Here is a 20,889-nt window from a genome sequence, read left to right as displayed (position 1 = left end):
CAAGCGTTTGCGTTAAGGGACTTAAAGAGAAGTGTTGTCATTAACCCATTGATGCCTGATGCTGTGCGACAGACGGGAGAAACATGTTGCGTTGCGCAGCATCAGGCATCAATGGGTTTAACAGCAAAGAAAAAAACTGAAAGAACGGGAAAGTTGCATTTATATTCTGTTCAGGAATTCCAAGTGAAGAAAAGTTGTGACGCAGCCACACGTGTGTCAGTTTTCAACACAGCTTCCCGGTGATTGATTGAGCGATTAGATCAGTATGAGATCATTTGTAAGCAGTTAAACCATTAGCGTACATGGGAACCCTATTACGTCTTCTATTCATTTTTCTCCACCATAGTAGGGGAGCACCTCTGGCTAAACCTCTTGTTGTAGCCCACACAATAGGAGTCTAACTCCAGGTTTTGTAAGAAACATCTGTATGAATGGCGGCATTGTCAGGGTATGATGTCATTGGAGGGGGACGGTGAGCTAAGAGCACAGCTGAATGTGCAGGCTGCTTCCCTGGGATCTACAATATGTGTATGTGTGAACTGTATATGTTGCTCACGGTGGTGTGTGTGTAAACGGCTGGCTTTCAATGCATTGGCACCCTCTCGGGCAATCACTGTCCCCAGAGTCAAAACACATCTGTGGGCTAAAACAAACCATGTATTTGATACAGATCTAGTATGTACAGTACATATGTGTGGTTAGTAAAGTAAACATGTGGTTGGGTGATACATAGCAGTCAAACAAGGACACAAGACACACACGGCATGATATGCTAAGGTACAGTCATCGGTATCAGTGCCTTGGATGCAAAGAAAGTTATTTAAATGATTAACATGTGATCTTTCTCTCTTACTGCTATGGAGGAGAGAGGTTTGAGCAGAATGGAGTGCTGGATCATTGTGTGTGTCTGCCACTTTATCAGTGCTGGACACAGACCATATAGAGGGGCCCCTCTCTCACTGCTTCCACTGTCTTGCCAAAGTGTTTTGGTTTGTCTGAACCACAGAGACACACTGTATATACTAGTAATAGTAAGTCAGAGGTACATGCTGTGTTTCTGCTTCTCATTTGACAGGCTATGTCAATCGACAAAACTGCTTCATTATTTTTTACATAACAGTCAACAGAAGGTAAACAGTGTGATATCATGTATGAGATTATTATCGACAATACAACAGCCTGCCCTCTGTGATCATGTTCAAGTAACTATGAGCCTCTGAAGAATGTATGGTTGCCATCATCGACTGTATAGTTATTTTAAAAACCTGTAATTATAAGGAAACCAAAAAGTAAATAAGTAGATAACCCCATGTCAGGACCATGGGTGTGAAGCCTGGTGTAATGACCTGATATGATCCGTTCATCCCGACATCTGCACTGTGTTGTTAATCAAATGACACATTTATATCCACATTTAATCTACAGTACAATTTACATTTAGTGACATTAGTTGTTGATTTACCTAATAAATAAGAGCACTACAGGTAACTTACATTATGTCATTTGAAAGTTGATTAAAAGCAAATGACAGTTGATATAGTAATGCTACTATAATGCCATATTATGCAACAAGGTATTTTAAGGACTTTGTTTTTCGCTTATTTTTTTATTTTACATTTGAGTGTTTATATTATGTTGTATGTGTGTGCACGTGAGCAGGCGTGTGCTTCGATGCCTATCCCTCTGCATGTCTGTGTATGACTGCGTGTAGGTTGCGTTATGGACAAGGGTATAGCAGTCATGGCGCAGAGTGTCGCATCTGTTTGTCTTTGGATGACTGTGTGTTGTTTTAGCTGTGCTGATGGGAGGTGTATGTGAAGGCCATTTGATCATGGTTCAGGGCCCGTGAATGGACAGGGCTCCGGTAGAGCCAAGCTTGGGTAAACCAGCTGCCATCACCACACACATGGGCCAGACTAGACTGCCCCCACCACCCCCCTCTCTCTCGCCCTTGGAGCACAAGCTGTGGGTGAGGCCCTAACTGGACACCAAAAAATACTCATACACTAGAGAGGTGATTAGAAAAAGTCTGTTGGGTCAGATTTTCAGTCTGATAAATTGTAGTAAAAAATTAACAATGCAGTTAGGTCAATACCTGATCCCTCAAACAGGCCGGTAATGCTCACAGGTTACACCCACTTCGGTTTTTCTAGGCGTCCTTGTTTTGTCCTCAGCGCGGTGATCAAAGTTAACAGCTTTCTTCTTTTTTGTATTTCCTCTCTTCTAAAGCAGAATAAACTGCACATTCCAGTGTCTTAACAATGTGTGATCCTAATGTGAAATCCTTATCCATATCTTAATTGAAATATCTTAAAGAAATATATATATATCTTAATATAAAAAATAATAAATACACTGATACTTTTTTCTCTTTAAAAGAAAATCAACGCAATGTCTGAATGAAAGCTCCCACAGTTTATACATAAACACTGAGGGTCAGGGACGTTATGGTCTTGTTTCAGCCAAAATACACAAGCTTTTGAGGACTGTTATTTTAGGCGTCTTTTGAAATTATGTTTGTCTCAAGTCATCTCATTTCAAGTGACTTTTATTACCACGATGACACATAACGTGCCTGTTGCTTTTGATAGTCCGAATGAAGACGTATGTCAGTGTTTGTTATTGTATTCACGCTCTGTCTGTCTCTCTCTCTCTCTCTCTCTCTCTCTCTCTCTCTCTGAGGCATTCTCTGTATTCAAGATTGTGGCAGTGGGTGTTGTGATAACCATGTAGTAGGCTGTACTGGAGCAGGGCCTTTACAATGGAGGGGAACACTAGGGATATACAGACTTGGAGTCAGAGGCCCATCCATTAACTTGACAGGGGTGGAGAGAAGCTGCCAAGAGTATGAGCGCATGCTTTTTGGAGCACGCTCCTCGGTGGGCGTGTGTCTGGCTGCACCCATACGAGCCCCACCAGCGCCTGTAAACCCTGGCAGAACAGCCGGTCTGTGTCCCATCTCTCTCCCAGTCTGTCTCTAACCACACGGGGAGCTTCAGCTCGGCCCCAGCTCTGATCAACGTTGGTCCAGAAACCCCGGGAGAGAGGAGAGAAGAAGAGAGAGGGAGGCCGACATTACAGCCTCCACTCTCCCATCAGACTGTCTGCCTCGACGTTCCCTGAGGAAATCAGTTTAACAGTCCCCAGCTCTTGGCAAGCAGAGGGGAGAGGGGGGTGGAGGAACAGGGAAGGTGTGTGTGTGTGTGTGTGTGTGTGTGTGTGTGTGTGTGTGTGTGTGTGTGTGTGTGTGTGTGTGTGTGTGTGTGTGTGTGTGTGTGTGCGAGAGAGAGAGAAGGAGAGCGAGAGAGAGAGAGAGAGAGAGAGAGAGAGAAGGAGAGAGAAGGAGAGAGAGAAGGAGAGAAAAGAGGGGTGGGGGATGTTACTGCCTCTCTGGGCGAGAGGGAAATCTAATAAAATTGAACTAATGTGGGTGTGGAGTTTTAGAGCACAGAGAGTGGGGTTTTTTCGCAGACAGGCCCTCGTGGGTAGTAATGGTGGTGGTGGTGGAGATGAGGAGGGTGGAATAAGATCCTCTGAGTGCTTGGCGAAGCGGCAGAGCCAAACTCCTGCTTTCAAACTGCAGATGGTGAACCCATGCCGGGTTTAGAGCGTTAGTTAAGGGGCCGGGGGGCCTAGGCCCTAAAAAAAACTAAAGAAAATCACAACTATGATGAGTATTATGCAATCAGAAATACTCTGTGTCTTACACTGCGCTGGTGTGGTGGCGTTAACCAAAGGCTGATGGAGACAGACAGAAGGTTTTAATGTTTCTCTGCGGACTCTTTAAGGTGAAGCGGCATATCTCCATTTCAAACTGTGATCTTTTTGCACTTAAATGTGACTCGGCAGACTGGTTGAATCTTTCTAACCTGCTGTGAGGCGCCAGAGGGCCACAGGTCCCCTTGATAGTACACTGCTCCACTTTTAAGGGGAATAAAAGTGCTCACCCCGACCTCAGTGGCTTTGATTTACCCATCCTGAGGCGGGCGTGGTCTCCTGCCTTTTGTACCTGCTCCGTGCTCTTGCCTCCTCCTCCCAGGGTTAATAGATATGAAGTCATCACGGCCAGGAGAAACCCAAGTGTGTTCTCAGGATGTGCCCGGAGCACTCACAGGGACATCACTCAACGCCGCCCCGTGTCAGAGAGGAAGCGGCCATTAATAAATATCATTAATGGCCGATCACCTGGTATCCCTGAAACCACATAAATGACACAGGCCTAAAATAAAGGAGTGAAAGTGGAGAGGTCAGGGGGCAAAGGTCTGAGAGGAGAAAGCTGACCTCTGGGCAAAAAGATGGCTGATTCAGGGACTGCGCTTTAACAATGGAAAATCAATAGGCTTACTACTCTCAGTACACTTACAGAATGCATGAAATGTGGTGTCAAATGCATGTGATTACATTTATACAGGCTGATAGTTTATCGATGTATCCTGGTGACAGGTCTCTGCGGTGTCAGGGACTACTCATCCTTGTTGCATGTCTGTGCTGTGTTTTTTTTTTTTTACTTTCGTGATCAGCAGGGCAGACAGTGGTTGGAGAGACTCAAGTGCCATCCCATCTGCGAGCGCCCTGTACCGCCAAAGGCTAACACCTGCACTGATTTAATGACTGTTTTCCATATAGCAGCCATGTTACTGCAGGAAAATTGTATATGTGTGTATGTGTGTGTGTGTGTGTGTGTGTGTGTGTGTGTGTGTGTGTGTGTGTGTGTGTGTGTGTGTGTGTGTGTGTGTGTGTGTGTGTGTGTGTGTGTGTGTGTGTGTGTGTGTGTGTTATTAGAGTGAAATGCAAGTGGTGGTTAAAGGTCTTGCGCTCAGCACAGTCTGAGGAAAAACAACCATGTGTTAAAGAGTCATTAGGGAGCTGATGAAGGTGTTTAGGAATCACAGCCTGCTCATCATCGCTGTGCTAACGTCCCATGTTTGCGTCACTCTGGTTCTGGATGCAGAGATTTAAGTTTTGGCTGAGCGGGGTTTAACTGAGACGGAGTCACGCAACTCCAGATGGAGCAGTAGCAGTCACTTGTGCAGAGATAGGCTCCAGGAATAAGGTTTCTGACACGGTAAGGCTTTTTCTCTTATGAAACCATGTGAACCGTGGCTTTTCTTTAAACGCTACAGTTTAATTTGAGTATACTTTGATCAGTGCTGCTAATTTAAGAAGACAGTTGTCTTTTCCCACTTCATCTCTCGTGGAGATGATGGTTGCGTGGAATAGGGTTTGTTTCAGATATGATAATATAAATATTAACCTGTGTTCCTTCTATATTTTGTTTTGGAAAATTGGCATTAGCTTCACTGTGTGCAGTCCTCTTATCACAGCAACCCCTCTTGTGTACATAACCAACACCACTAAGGCTTTTGGCTCTTTGACCTGCCTCTGCACTGTGACACTCTTGGGCCTCTTCGGATGCAGGCTAATTCAATTAATAAACAGATAGCGCTGCGCTGCCAGCTGGAAAGCTCTCAGAGACACTGATAAATGAGCGCCCGCTGTCTTGGGCTGATGGTGTGTGGGGAGGAGACACTAGAAGCCATCTAATCTCCCCCACCCCTGGTCTCTCTCTCTCTCTCTCACTGTCCCCCTTCACCTCCTTCCTTCTACTATCTCCATCCTTCTCCCCTGGCCCCTTGTTTGCAGGGGTGTGAGGCAGCCCCGGTTGAGCATCTTTATACCCACAAACAGACTACTTTACTAGGGCGGCAAAAAACACAGTATACAGAGGCAGCCAGCTCGTTCCTCCGCCTTACGTTCCTTCAGGTGATTGCCTGCTATGCGGTTAGGTGGCAGGAGATTGTCAAATCCTTATTGGTTTTCTCTTCGACAAGAGGGGTGGGCCTCACCTCTGTGGTGCTGACTGACAGGCTGAGAGGAAGGTGTTTAGTCAGGGCTGTCAGAATTCATTCACGGAAGACGTCGTCAACACCGGTGACTATGATTGATATCTGTAACCTAACTTTTATTTTCTATTTTAGTTTCATGCCAATTAGCTGTTTCTGCATGTTTTAATAGATAGAACAATATAGATATACACTCTGTAACCTATACTGTTGATAGTAACAATATATGACACTCAGTCACAGCCTTCTCACCGCCTCTCGTTACCGTCGGTGAGTGTCAGTTTGACTGTGATGCTGTAGACAGCTGCAGGCCTGCAGTCTCTGTGGTATTTTAACCCCTGTCAAAAAGAAGAAGGGCTTTGGCCTTTGAGAGGTGTGCTGGTGTGGCTGTGGTGACGGTGGTTAGCAGGAGTTAGGGTGTGATCAGCTAGAGATAAACATCATAAGGCAAATTTAAAATAACATTCACTTCGAGAGGCGACAGATGAAAACGGAATCATGCAGCTCTAGAAATGTAGTGCCGTTTAACTATGTCAGGAATCCCCGATTTCGACGAGCAGAAACTGAACTCACAGAACAGGCTCGGCGAGGTCATAATTTCACTGTGCCGGTTTCATGTGCATGTTTCTCTGTATAACATGTGCTGTGTATGGAAAGCCAGACAACGACAGCTAGACTACCAGTAAATCTTTTCACAAATACATAAATGTAATTTGTGTATATAACACACACCAGAAGGGTATGCTCCTTTTTTGACAGTCCCACTTTTAAAATGATTGATTTGAATGTGTCTCCCCCTTCCTGGTAAACAGAAGGGAAAAAAAGTAAATGAAAGATTTCCACTCACAGACAGTCTGAGAAAGGAGTGAAGGGCTGATGTTGTGCTCTGGTGGTGTCATAGCATTGTGATCCAGGCCAGCTGGATGCCATTCCCTCTGGGAATCATGAATGTGAAGGTTGTTAAAAGATATGGAGCCCTGGACACGGAGTGGACTTACTGACAGCAGCTGGGAGATGGGGGAAGGGAGAAAAGAGAGTGGAAAGAGAGTACTGGGAAAGAGAATAGAAAACGTTTGAGGAATTCACAACAGTAGCCTTGAAATGAATGCCATTGTTCAACTTTGTTGCTAACATTTTGCTAAAAGTGGGGTGGAGAGAAGTGGACGATTTATAGACATGATCTAATACTGGATTTGAGTATTTATTTATGTGTGTTAACACATCAGCACTGCACTTGGTAAAAAAGCTGTGAATTAATCATAGTACAACAGTCTCAACACACTCTCTTTCTCAACCTGTTTATCCTAAAGCAGTTCAAACGTGAACAAGTCATGAAAGGATTCAGACATAATTTTCTTTTTATCCGTCTAGGTTTAACAGAGGAGGCTTAAAGAAATAATTTGGCACTAGCATATTTGCATTAGGATTTACTCTGGTCTTGCAGTCGTCTTCATGTGATTCCTAGAAAAACACACTCTTGAGGAGAGGTGCATTCAGTAAACACGATGAACACAGGCGACCCTTCAGAGAGCCTCTCTTGGTCTCTCTCTCAGGCCGCTCAGAGACACCACCTCAGGCAGGGCTAAGTAGACCACACGGTTAAAGCAACAACCCCCTGCTGGGTCAACAGCACGAGAGCAGTCTGAGGCTCGCGCCTTGCAAGCTCCACTGCTCAACTCACGAGCAGACACCCACACACACACACACACACACACACACACACACACACACACACACACACACGCACGCACACGCACACGTACATACAGCAGAGAAAGGCTATTAGGAATATGAAAAGGAGGGACTGCTTGGATGGCAATCACAGAAGGGAAAGCGGGAGCAAGACAAGACTGAAGGAGAGACAGAGGACAGTGGCTTTGATTTGTTCTCCTGACATATGGATTTATGGTGCCATTCATCATCTCCTAAGTCGGCACTCAGCAACTGTAACTATCGGCACACCGATAGATAAAAGCTTGAACCAACTTTTCTTTTGAAATATTCTCAGGAAATCCTGTTAAAAACGTTGTGTTTGGTGTCCTTTTTTTGTCTACTCAGAGGCTGAAGGCTGCACTTTCACACCACCCGGGTGCCATCGCCAACGGCAACATGAACTCCATGGGCCACATGATGGAGATGATGTCATCGCGGCAGGATCAAGGCGGCACCCACCATCACAACATGCACTCGCACCCGCACCAGCACCTGCAAGGCCCTCCACACGCCTACCAGCACCACGCACATCACCACCACAGCCAGGGCCACGGCCAGGGAGGACACCACCACCCGCAGCAGGGACACAACCCCCATCACAACTCCCACAATCCCCATCTCCATCCGGGGCACCCTCACCAGACCTCACCTCACCCTCCAATGCACTCTTCTTCACATGTAAGCAAACATCTCATATACCCCCCAAGAGAATCCAGAGCTTTTAGACAGCTCAAATGCAGAGCCACAATAATTTCAATAACACATTAACTGCACTGCACATTAAAACCTCTCATGTTCGCTAGAAGCCACACCGTGCGTACCATTAGCAATTTAGCAACACAAGGCATCGCTTTAGTAGCCGTTGAGCAGTTTTGAAAGTCAGCTATTAGTGGTTTAGTGTGGTGGTAGGTATAGCTGGAATGATGCTTCAAATTCACAGTGGACAAACACATTTTCCCCCCACTTTGCAGCCATAATGCCAAGTAGTTTCCTGGCAACCAATCTCAAAGGTCACTTTTTCCTTTGTGGTTGGTCAGATACAGGACAGTGTCAGACGCCCGCCATGGAGGGAAAGGGGTCATGGAGAGGCCTCAAGGTGGCCGTTATAAAAAGATGTTGTCCTTCACCGCCAAGCTGCCATTATGTGACCACAACATGCTCCAGGTGGAGAACTAGGGTTATAAATGCCGGTCCCGATGATGAACGGACAGTTTTGGCCAAAGGTCCTGGAATATCTAAACTAGGAATATATTTGGTTTAGATTTAGTTAAAAGTTTGAAAGTATTGCTCACAGCTTTAAAAATACCCTGATGCGAGACACTTTGTCCTTGCATTGTCTACCTCCTCCTGCATTGCCAGGCATCTTGGATGAATGACAGTCCGACATCAAGAAAATGCAATTCACAGCATGTTCCAAATGTATCATTAAGGCATTAAAACAACACTCTCCGTATGCACAGCCGCCATTAAAGCTGCTTGTATTTTCCATGGTTCTCATAAAAATGGTAATGATCTAAAGACTGAAAAACACTTGACCTTGCCAAGTATATGTCAAGATGTCAGTGCATGTACAGGTTTTAGAAACAAGTCTTTTGACTGCGTCTGGTGGTGTTAGTCTGAGTGGAAGTGGGCGGTGGAAAACTGCCTCCTGACACCTCTTTAACAAGGTGGGCAGGCTGGTGAATCAGCTCAGTCACACACTCACTGTGTCACTCCCCAAACCCCTTGCTCATGGGGGCACGGGGCACAGCCAGGTGTTGTTTTTGGTGGAAGTTGCCAGGCATGGAATAGCTGCAGGAGGTAATTTATAGATGCTTGTTTGGCTGCTTTCGAGGGGTAGTGGAGCGGTATAACAGCAGCAGGTGGCTGGCTGGCTGTTCTCCAGGTGTGTCGGAATGGTTAGATGTGTGCTTGGATGATGGCCTGAGCTCATTGACGCTGATATACCTTTCTCCTCGCCCCCGTCTTTAAGATGTCACCTGCCACCCAGCAGATGCAGCCCAGCCAGACGCTGCAGTCTCCTCCGGCCAGCGGGGGCCGGCGCAGGAGAGTCATGGACGAGGACCCGGACGAACGCCGGCGGAAGTTCCTGGAGCGGAACCGAGCGGCGGCGACCAGATGCCGGCAGAAGAGAAAAATCTGGGTGGTATCATTGGAGAAGAAAGCCGAAGAGCTCACCCAAACCAACATGCAGCTTCAGGTACACAATTCATTTCAAGGGGTTCAACGCGGCTGCAATTACTCTTTCAAACTACACTATCTAAAATGTTTAAAACGTTTTTTTGAAACATGAAAGTGAAAGCCCAATCCAAGACCCTGATGACCATATGAATATATTATAGGTATTATAGAAAGGCACTGTTTGTTATCAATACACTCATAGTAGTTATCAGCTGTTTAAGGAGAATAGCTTAGCCTGCTTTACTTGTGAATTCCCTGCATGATAGGTCTTTGTGTTTTTCCTGCGTTGCAGAATGAAGTGACCATGCTAAAGAGCGAGGTGACCCAACTCAAGCAGCTTCTCCTCACACACAAGGACTGTCCCATCACCACTATGCAGAAAGATCCCCAAGGTTACCTCAGTGAGTAGCTAAATCAAGTCAAACCCACTCACACACACACTTTTCATCTGCATGCCTAGCTCTACGGTGCAGATAGCACTGCTGTGAAAAAGCCTCTTAATGTTCTTGCCGGAGGAAAAGGTCTGAACTATGATGGACACATAGTGACTGCCAAGACTCTTCGCTCCTATGTGCTGGTATCCAGCTCCCACGCTCGCAGCAGAACTCTTCCGTTCACATGAGGGTGTTGCACACTCTGGTAGCCGGCCCTGGACTGGGAGTTGGTAGTCTGAATACCGTATGAGAACTGTTTTTCCATCCGACAGCACAGAAGCAGCCGAGACTCGACGTGAGAAAGACGTCACGGTCGGCACGTTGGCTTCCAAACTTTCGTGGATGCCCCAGGATCTCACTGATTATTGAGCCGTGGCCTGGGCTCTGCCGCGCATGACATCAGAGCCCCACCCTTTTGATACGGATACAAGTGACATTTCCATGTAATTAGGATAAAGGCACCTCCCTGTGTGGCTTTAGCGCAGGAAAATAAGGCTCACATCCCCCTTGGCTGAATGGTTCTTTTATACAGAGGAGAGCCAACTCCCAGACGGGGCAGGGAGAGACTTTCATCGATGAGTCTATGGCTTATGTACAGATGTCACCTTCAATGTGTCCAAAAGTCAGCAGCCGTGTTTGTGTTATCCATTCATGGTCTATTTAGGGATGACAGGTGACACTTTAGGTGTGAATTTACTGAGTCTAAATTGATCTGTAAATAAAGCTGTTATTTTTATATACAATAAGGAGATTTGGTCTGTGTTTGTTTTGATTATTATTTATTTAAAACACATTATATTTTGATGCCTCTGTGTAGAGCTTGAAGATCACAGTATTTTCACTTGCTCACACACACAACACACACACACACGCACGCATGCACACCAACACACACACAAACACACACACACGGTGCACACATGTTGTCCATCCTCACTGATGTCTCTGATGTGTCTTCTCAGGTCCAGAGAGCAGTCCGGCGGGCAGTCCAGCAGCAGGTCAGCAGCAGCAGGTCATCCAGCACAACACCATCACCACCTCCACCACGACCATAGGGGGCAGCAGTGTGCATGGACAGGCCAACCACCGCACAGACATTAACCCTATCCACTAGGGACGGGACAGACTGTAGCCCCCAACCTCCCCCCTTCACTGCCCTGTGCTCTCTGAGGGTTGCCAGCTGCACTTGCTGCCCCCCCCCCCCCCACCCCCTCCATCAAGAAAAACTCAACGGCCTGTGAGGCTGTTCTTTATACAGTAGCCACATTATGTATTTTTATAGACCAACCCTATTATCGCGTAAATGTTCTATGATTTGTTGCTTCTCTTTTGTAACTTTTTTTTGTGTGTGCTTTTAGCAAAAATGTTGCTAATATCATGCAGTGACTTCTCCTGTTGTGTAATGGTACAAAATGGACCACGGTGGTCGTTAAGCCATAGGAATAAGAGACAAAAGCCTCCTACTTGTCATCTCTTCAAGCAAACTAACATCTCTAACTGCCTGATGGACTGAAAAATGAGACTGATCATTCTCACTATATATATCACTGGTGGACAGTGTGTTGAGTGTTCGAAACAAACTCTGAGTAAGTGAGTGGGATGTTGCTGCCTTTAAGTTGTCTTTTAGAAAAAATCAAACTGTCGCCATGATGTCTTGAAGACAGGAATATGCAAACAAGGTGTAATGATCCTTTCCTTTCCTAGAACCGTATATGACTGTTAACCTTTTCCCTGTGTGCGGTATTCCTAAAGAGTGTTATTTGAGTACAGCATGTCAGTGAAAACATGATCAAATGGAAGCAATACGTCGCAGTATTGATCCTCTCTTCTACTGTGTGTCCACACTTTGATCAGCGTGGCCAAGCCACTCCGGTTCCCAAGGACATACGATGCTGTTACAGCTACAGAACTGTACACTGTGATACCAGTCAGGCAGCTCGGGGGTGTGAAACAAACTCCTCCGCTCTCCAGGACCAACTTACCCTTTAATTGTTGAGGACTCCTTTTTTATGCGTTTTGAGCATCTGGATTCATGTTTTTTTGGAATCAAATCCCAAACAATGATAACATTGATTAGATGGAGTGTGCATGTGTATTATTTTTGTGTTTTGTCTTCTTTCCACTGCAGAACAAAGTTCAACAGGAGTGAAAAGTAAGAACCCTCCCCCCCCCCCCCCCCCTCCCAAAGCGTGTGAGAAAGAGACTGTGTGCATGATTGTTTTTGTTTTGACGGCATCCCACAACTGGCAAAATGTTTTACAGTGTAATGCCTGTGCTTTCCAAAACGTCACAATGTGCCTGAATCGTTGCTGCCCCTCTTTTCCCGATACCAATCAAAATCATTTGTATTCCCAGTATGTATGGGTTTTCTATTGTTGACTTTGCCATGGACGTGCTATGGGCAAAACCAAATGACCAAGGAGCCATTTTCCATTTGAACTCCGACCTCATCAATTTCTCTTCCTCCCTTTCTCAGGCAGCCTCTGCAGTTCAGATTTGGCGACGAATGTATGGATAATGATATAGGCTTGATTTTTTTTCTTATCTCCCTTCCAGCCTTGAAAACTTCATGCCTTCTCTTTTTTCTCTCTTCACTTATGAGCAGGAATGTTGATTCATTAGCATGATGACCACAATGCACTGTGTTTTTACAGTAGGACAGATAAAATACATTCCACTGACAGGTGGAGCAATCGCAGAAGCAGTCTATGCACTTTGTCCTCTGTCTAGCCAGAGGGTAGAATAGCCATATTAAGGTCTGTGTAATTCTCAGCGAGACCCTTTTTTTTTGTTCACACACCAGCGAGCAACGTAACTGTGTTTGGCTTTATGGAGAGGCTGTGCCTGGCATGCCTCACATGTCTGTAGATATCAGGGGACTTAAGAGCTCTGGTGTGGGGATGAGCCTCAATTAGGAACTAGTGCCCCTTTTTATTCTGGAAAAAAAAAACTCCAGCTCGAGTATTGTCAAATATGAAGGAAGCTTACATGTGAATTTTTTCTAACAAGTCCTTATCTTCTACATCGTAAGTTTTGCTGAAAGCACTCGCACTGTTTATGTCATGTCTTAATCTTTGAGTCTGCCTGTGTGTAGTTTGATACGTGTGTTGATGAGGCAGAGAAAAAAAGCCAACCCTTTGAACTGAAGCTTGCCTTATTTTAGGTCGTTTTTTAAAACCATATTTTGGTTGTGAGATCATTCCAAACTAACCTATTGTATATGGAAATATGGGGATGAACTCAAATTACTCTCAACTGGAATTGTTTGGCGGATGATGCCATTTTAGAGTTAGAGATTCGCAAGTCTCTACAGTAGTTGGGATTCTTTGGACAGTGGATCAAGGTTTCAGAAAAAAAAGACATTTGTTCCTGCAGAGGCAGACGAACAGGACAGAAGGAAGAGCAGTGTGAGTGTGTCTCTGTGCATTTTGGAGAGGTGGAGAAAGAGATTCCTACACGTTTATGTTTAAGTGTATTATTTTAAATCTAAAAAACTATAAATATTGTACATAATGTCATAATGTCTGTAATCCTGTACATGTAATGCAACCACCTTTCTTTTTGAAGGGAGTAAATGTGTGGTACATGTTTGTAAATAATCTTTGCATAGCACTTGTTGTACACCGAGGCTCATTTCAGCGCTTAAAATACATTGTTTATATGTAATGAACTGGTGAATCAATTATTATTTTTTTGCCTGCATAACTTTGTACATTTATTTGTGTCTGTCAAGACAGTATCTCCATTTGTACAGATGTTAAAGTTATCACTGCAGTTACATTACGGTATGAAAATAAAGCACTTGTTCTGTAACATACAACTAACTGATTTGATTGGATGTCAAAACTGCCTGAAATCTAGTGACATGGGTATTTCCCGTACAGATAACCACAGTGCAAACATGAACTGAAGAGACATCAATTGAATATTTGACAATTTCCATTCAAACAAAAACAATGTTTAAACCAAATACTTAAACGGTATTTCCCTGATGGTTGTCCTTCTCATACATAAAGTAAATGCTCATTAAATAATGAAATGCTTTAAAGGTTTAGAATACTCATTAATTATTGAAATGTCTAGACATCTTGATAGTTGCCTGATGAAATAAGATGGCAGGGAACCTCAGTCTATACAAACACCTTTGTGGCATTGTGGCAAAATCACTGCAGAACCATGCAGCCTATCAAATACGTAGATGTTAGAGCCACCAAGCCCAAAATTATTAAATTACACTAACATGCATTATGTATTGCTGCAAAATGCAAAGTTGTCCCTACAATGTGATTTTGATATTAATTTCATTTTTTTTTTAACCACCAAAGCTCATATAATTACTGTAGATATCTAATAGTATAAACCGCGTGTTTCAAAATACAAAGAATGAGTTTTGTGTTTTCTTTTCTAGCTGTGTATCCAATGAAATTCCAGTGTGGATTTAATTGACGAACCAAACAGTAAATCAGAGTAGAAATACCATTTATCAACAGGTGCAGGTGCCATTATTATCTGTAAAACCCTGGGACAGAAGTCCTTCAGAAAAAGGTTGTCAGGCTGCAAAATTAATTGCAGTCTTCTTTGTTGATTAACATTTAGAAAAAAAAGAACATTTTATTTCAATACAATTCTGCTATGGTTTCAGGGTTCTTTCATTACATTTCATGTTCAAGCATGTAGTGATTCAGTGCAACATAAACTGTATTTCCCACACAAAAAATAATCATGAAACGATTTTTCAGTTGAACGGAAGTCTGGTAATTGGACCGAATTATTATTGTAAGAGTCACTGAAATGTAGCCACAGGTCTGGATCTACAGTCCCGGACAAAAGTCTTGTCGCTTATCCATTTTGTAGAAACAGCTTATAACCTAACTTTCAATAAATCCATTGGTTTTAGAAATGGCTCATATGAAAGCTAAAACCCTCCCAAATTATTTTTGATATACTAAAATAAATTAGCTTTACTGAGGAAATATTGATCATTTAATGAACACAGAAAGGTCAGATGTTGGCAGGACAAAAGTTGTCACCTACAGAGAGTATTATGAAAATTTAACAAATAATTTACTTCAAATACAAAAATATGTTGCATAACATCAATGAATTAAGTAGTGTTGCTGTGAGATCCATATTTAATATCTTGTATGACTTCCATTAGCTTGAAGGACTGCATCCATGCGGTTCGACAATGATTCATACAATTTATTGATGAAGTCATCAGGAATAGCAAAGAAAGCAGTCTTACATGCCTCACAAAGTTCATCAAGATTCTTTGGTTTGGTCTTCCATGCTTCCTCTTTCATTCTACCCCAGACATGCTCAATGATGTTCATGTCAGGTGACTGGGCTGGCCAGTCCTGGAGCACCTTGATCTTCTTCGCCTTAAGGAACTTTCTAGGATTGGGTGAATCATGTGACAAGGCGACAAGACTTTTGTCCTTGCAAAAACTGACTCAGTGGACTTTACCAAGCTATGAACGTTAGAATGCTTTTCAGCAGTTTCATTAGGCACCAACACATTTATTTCAAAAGCTGTGGGGATTGAAATGAGCCATTTCTTGTTAAAAAAAATGGATTAGACATATATTTGAGGGGCACTTAAGGTCAACTTGTACCCAAGCGACAAGACTTTTGTCCGGTACTGTAGGCTTAGAGAAATGATTTCATTTGAAAACCAAATGCTGAAATCCAACAATGTGCTGTTTTACATTGGCTGAGATAATTAACAGTCTCTTGAAATCAACAGTCAATATTCAACAATACCTCTCTGAAATGGATGTGCATTAATCCACTGTGAAAATATTATTTTATATAAAGCCCCGTGTTGAAAGGAATCTGTCAATCATGTCGAAGGACCTCGCTGGTTGGTCGTAAGGAAGAATGTGTCCCCCTCCTCGGATTATCACCTTCGTCACAAGTAGGAGGGAAGAGCAGAATCAAAAAACGGATATCCACAGAGTTGTTGTTTTGTTGTTTTTACTGTTGCTGTTGACAGTATATTCACCTGGTAAAACTCTCCCACTTGTCTCACGTAACCCGACACCTCTGTGTCGCTGGGCTGAATCTTCCAGTGGAAGCGAGGGGTGGTCTTGTACTCTGCAGCCCCGCTCCAGTTGACAGTGGGCAGGAACCTCTCAGTCAGTGGGGCTGCTACAATCACATCCAGCTGACCACTGTAGATTAAGACCTGGATGGATGTTAAAATGGTGCCAGATTGGAGAAGACTGTTCAACTTTATCTTCTTTAAATCAATGCATTGTATACATGCAAAAACAAGACCAAAGCTGTCATTACTTTCTATAAGTAGCTTGAAGATATCAACTGACCCATTGGAATGTACATTGTATTTTCCCTAATCCTTTGCCCCTCACCCTGTAGTTATCCATAAGCACCCCCAGCCACGGCTTGATGCTCTTCATGACGTCCTGGACGAGATGCTTCTCCACCTCTGAGCCGTCGTGGAATGTCAGGTTCCCCACATGGATGGCGCGCCGCACCGCTGGCAGTGTCACAAACTGGGAGAAGTACTCCTGGTCTCCAGGCGCCTGTGGTGCACAATAAAAAAATTAAATAAATTGTAGCTGTTTCTTTGTATAAACCATTTTGAATATTTTGCTCTAAGAATTCACACAGGCATCTTTGAGTTTTTGCCAGTGTATTTAAGTACCTGACATGACATGTAGTTGAAGTAGTTGGTGCAGCCTGTTGCATTTTGGAAGAAGGAGGGATAGGGGTCCATGTCCCCGTTCAGCAAACTATCAAACACCTGAAGGCAGGTGTTAACAAAATATCAAGCTTAATGTTGTAAATGTTGTTTGTTGTTAGAAAGACATGATAATGCATAAAATGGCACCCGTTCCTAATTAAAAATGAGTGTACATCTAGACAAATGATCATTTACACCAAGTTTTGCTTCGACAAAATGCATCTCTGACCTTAAAAGCCTCCACCCACTTCTGCTGGTGGATGAGTTCAACCCCCAGGTCTGTCTGCTTGATGACATACTGTCTTTGGAGCTCATCTATCATGCCTGTTTGGTACATGAAATCCCCATAACCACCCAGCATCTGAAAGGGAAAGAAGGAACCAAAAGTTTAGTCATCTCATTTCTACAGTGACCATGACTGTACTGTGGAATACTATACTGAAACTAAACCGTGCGAGCCAAGAGAGCAAAACGTGTTTATCAGATGAAAGATTGGATGTCAGTTACACTATGGAGACCTGGGGGAAAATGATGTTCTATAGTTTAAAAAGTTATGTCCAAAGAAAAAAAATTGACCCTTTGTCAGAAACGCACCAACTCTGGATCACACAGCCCGTCACCGATAGCCATTCCCATGAAGTTTATCTTCACTTTGGCACTGGGGTTGTTTTTATGGATGTAGTAAGAAACGGCAGGAACATACTTCCCTGCATAAGACTGCAACAGGGACAAGAGAAAATTGAAATGGGTTAGGAGGAAGATATTCTAAGGCGGTAATTAATATTACATTTTCAAAAGCTTAAAAAGAGAAAAACACACCTCCCCAGTTGCGTAGAACTCATTGGACTGATACTCGGGAAAGAGCTGGAAGAACTGCGTTAGGGCACTATTAAGAGGGGAAGAGATGGACAATATTTAAAAAACAGTTAGTCACAAGAAAACATCCAACTCTTTAGACCCCAAGTGAACAAGAATACTATGTTAATGTTCCGAGTTGAATGGCGGCGTTTCACCTGTACAGATCTCTGCCCACGTCATCCTGGTCCTGAGCGAAACCTCTGTCGTCATCTGTGAAGCTGAAACCTGTTCCAACCTAGAAAAAAAATAAACTTACAATTGGTCTTATTGGCTTGGAAAAGCCTGAATAAGAGGTGTTTTTAATGCAACCAGTCTGTGGCTTGTATTTTTTTGTCTGAGGATAATTAATGTAATACATACTGGATTGTCAACGTACAAAACTGAATATCTCGATGTCCAAGCGTAGTCCCTGAAACCAACTGCAAAAACAAAAAAAACATTAGCAGATCAGAAAAAGCTGAACAGTTCTCTTAAATGCAAACTATACAGGGCTCTGGTTTATCAGATGAAAAAAAGATTCACAGCATTACTGTTCATATGAGCTGCTGCGTATTATCAAATCACTTTCTTACCAGTCAGATTCTTGTACACCACATATGGTCCGTGTTCCACAAAGAGACCGAACATGGAGGTGCCACCAGGGCCGCCCTGCAGCCAAAGCAGGACTGGAGCTTTATCCTGACCTGCCTGAGGGGATGCAGAAAGTTAAGATGTCAGCACCACCTAGTGGCCACTTCAGTTTGTTGACAATGGTAAATAAATAAATAAAATTAACTTCAACCACACTTTATTTTTGACAGACTTACATTATCACTCCACTTCCTCACAAGTGATACAAATAGAGACTATAAAGTGGTCAGGTTGAGGTTAAAAATGTTTGTGACATGTAATCAATGTAGAATTTCAACAAATGTATTTCATCACTCGATATAGGAATATATCAACATTGGACTATCAGGATAAATAGATATTTGCCTTAGGGGATAACAATAAGGAATGTAATGTAAGCTTTAGTTTAAAGTCAAATACAAATTGGAGACAATGCTTACCGTTTGAAGATTTGGCTAAAGTATTATTTTAAAACAATAATTTACCAACATTTAACAACTTTACCTTTTTTTTGACAAAAGATCACAGTAGAAATGTCCACTGGGACTAAGGTGTCTCAGACATGTGTTAAAAACTTCTAATATATGGGTGATACTGTATATTAACTCTCATACAGTATGCATATAAGTATGCAGGCTAGTGGTAGCATTTGCCATACCATCTTTACTGTGGCGGAACTGGAAGTGACAGTCATGCAATTGGCATGTGACATTATTACCCCGAAGTATGAAATACAAACTAGACTTAGTCACATAGCTTTAAAAAAAGAGAAAAAAGCAGGTTCCCTAAAATAACTAGAAAAAAGTGACTTTTTTGTACCATGATAGCTGGCGTTCCTGTACTGCTGCTGAATCAATACACAGACTGACAGGTTCAATTTCTTATCACATGCACATTGACAAAGCTCAGTTCGAAAACATACATGGCCCACAATCAAATAAACAAGCAATAAACTGACAGTATACAATAACATGTTTTTGTTCGTTTTTTTCCCTTTGCTTTTGGAAAGACCCTGTTGGAAAAGGAGAAGATTGGACCTACCATCAGTGCAGGGAAGAACCAAAAGAAGAGGTTGCTGTTGTATTTTTTGTTGACAGTGAGGTATCCTGCGTAACTCTTGATGTTTGCACCAGGCAGCTCTCCTACCAGACTCAGTCTCCTGGCTGCCACGAAATGAAAACACGCCAGATTGATGGCTCAAAAAACGTGATAATCAGAATTATTAAAGATAAACATTTCAATGCTGCAGCATTTTGGCACTTGTACCTTCATCTATGGCGCCCTTCTCCAGGTAAGGGGTGAGGAAGAGAGGGGAGCCGGGGTCGACTCCATTCGGGAAGCTGACACGGTGGGATTTTCGGCAGAAAAACGACGAGCAGCCCCGTGACCTTACAGAGCCCACACAGAACCAGAGTAACAGGACGCCCAGAGTTTCTCTCCACAGCCTGCCAAGTGTTTACAAAATGCATATCAGAATACAGGCCCTGGAAGAACCGAATACACGGCAAGTCACTTATATTCCTGAGACAGACCGACCAATAAGGCACGTGTCCGGTTGCAGGCGATGTAAGTGAATAAAAGCAAGTTTGGATGTTTTTTTATATTTTCTCACCTCATGTTCACCGTCCTTTCTGTGGCTATGGGAGGTCCAGAGACACCTGTTTAGGCCGGTCAGCTGTGGACGGACTGGGAAAAAGTGCGAACGAGTGCGAATCTGTAAAGATGAGTCACATGATCAGCTCAGCGGAAGTCACGTGGGAGGTGTGATCACGTGATCATTGTATTTCAAATGGGCATGTTGGTATGTTTGCGTTCAGCGCGGTCTTGCAGGGGCAATGTAGTCTGACTGGGTAAGTAAACCACATTAGTCGTAGTAGCAGTAAATACTTTAACTTGGTGTTGGTGAGCCTATTACTCACACGTGGAAAATAACAAACTTGGCATACAATGTTTCCAATTCAGAAGTATAGACTGTAGGCTACAGCAGTAGGCTAGCCTATTATTGTTATATCATCACAGGTTTGTATAATAGCACAGTAGCACAAGCAGGACACAAGCATGCAGAATACCAGGACCCGGAAGCAGTGGAATGGAATTCAGCCTTTATTCCTCCTCATCATTTTCACCAAAAAAAAAACACTAATAGCCTATGCCAGAATGCACAACAGCAGGGCCCTGTTACTTGAAGTCAAGTCATAAATTATGAATACCTGCATGTGTCTCCTGCTATGGTGTCATAATGCTTAAGAAAAAGCTATAAAAGTAGGCTATGTCCAACACAACAATATAGTTCATTAAGTATAAATACTGGCATCTTTCAGGCCTTCTTTTGTATTTTCTCGGCAGATGGCAGACTCTGTAAATAAGCTGACACACACTGCTATATTGAAACCTTTTTTATACAGTCTATGATTGAAACCTATATAGAATAACTTATTGAGTAGCCTAAGTATTGCCTATAAGTATACATATATTGACAGCTTCCTTTGTCCTATACAGTGGGAATGAAGGCGTTCCTCCTTACAGCTGAGAAGAAAACTGACGT

General features: G+C 43.3%; 2 protein-coding genes across 4 annotated transcripts in view; one reads left to right on the top strand and one right to left on the bottom strand.

Moving 5' to 3' along the window:
- Positions 1-14,495, top strand: part of creb5b (cAMP responsive element binding protein 5b) — a 40,844-nt gene extending 26,349 nt beyond the window's left edge. For 2 of the 3 annotated variants that reach the window (XM_080039856.1, XM_080039858.1), the window contains exons 8-11: positions 7,902-8,234; positions 9,529-9,756; positions 10,030-10,138; positions 11,134-14,495. In XM_080039856.1, coding sequence (XP_079895982.1) covers positions 7,902-8,234; positions 9,529-9,756; positions 10,030-10,138; positions 11,134-11,285 — 822 coding nt within the window. In that variant the 3' untranslated portion in view covers positions 11,286-14,495. The remainder of the gene's footprint in view (positions 1-7,901; positions 8,235-9,528; positions 9,757-10,029; positions 10,139-11,133) is intronic. The other variant, XM_080039857.1, reaches the window with a different exon arrangement.
- A 138-nt stretch (positions 14,496-14,633) lies between these two features.
- On the bottom strand, positions 14,634-20,065 carry cpvl (carboxypeptidase vitellogenic like). Its single transcript, XM_080039859.1, has 13 exons — positions 19,957-20,065; positions 19,611-19,789; positions 19,386-19,507; positions 18,308-18,422; positions 18,096-18,154; positions 17,891-17,970; positions 17,697-17,763; positions 17,472-17,594; positions 17,107-17,238; positions 16,839-16,937; positions 16,543-16,716; positions 16,176-16,358; positions 14,634-16,077 (listed from the first exon to the last, which is right to left on the bottom strand). The coding sequence occupies exons 1-13, from the start codon at positions 19,959-19,961 to the stop codon at positions 15,979-15,981; spliced, it is 1,437 nt and encodes a 478-aa protein (XP_079895985.1). The 5' UTR covers positions 19,962-20,065; the 3' UTR covers positions 14,634-15,978.
- Positions 20,066-20,889: the final 824 nt, after the last annotated feature.

The sequence above is a fragment of the Ammodytes marinus genome (genome assembly GCF_949987685.1).
Source record: "Ammodytes marinus genome assembly, chromosome: 13".
Lineage (NCBI taxonomy): Eukaryota > Metazoa > Chordata > Actinopteri > Uranoscopiformes > Ammodytidae > Ammodytes > Ammodytes marinus.
The sequence above is the reverse complement of the archived record's forward strand: the minus strand, read 5'-3'. Positions and strand labels throughout refer to the sequence as shown.

Bases quoted from the DNA above. Each gene is read 5' to 3' on its own strand.
- cpvl (XM_080039859.1), bottom strand. The intron at 17,764-17,890 runs GTGAAACGCCGC...CCCTCTTAATAG, and splicing joins GTGGGCAGAGATCTGTACAG to TGCCCTAACGCAGTTCTTCC. The intron at 17,239-17,471 runs GTGCGTTTCTGA...TTTCCCTTTCAG, and splicing joins GGCTGTGTGATCCAGAGTTG to ATGCTGGGTGGTTATGGGGA.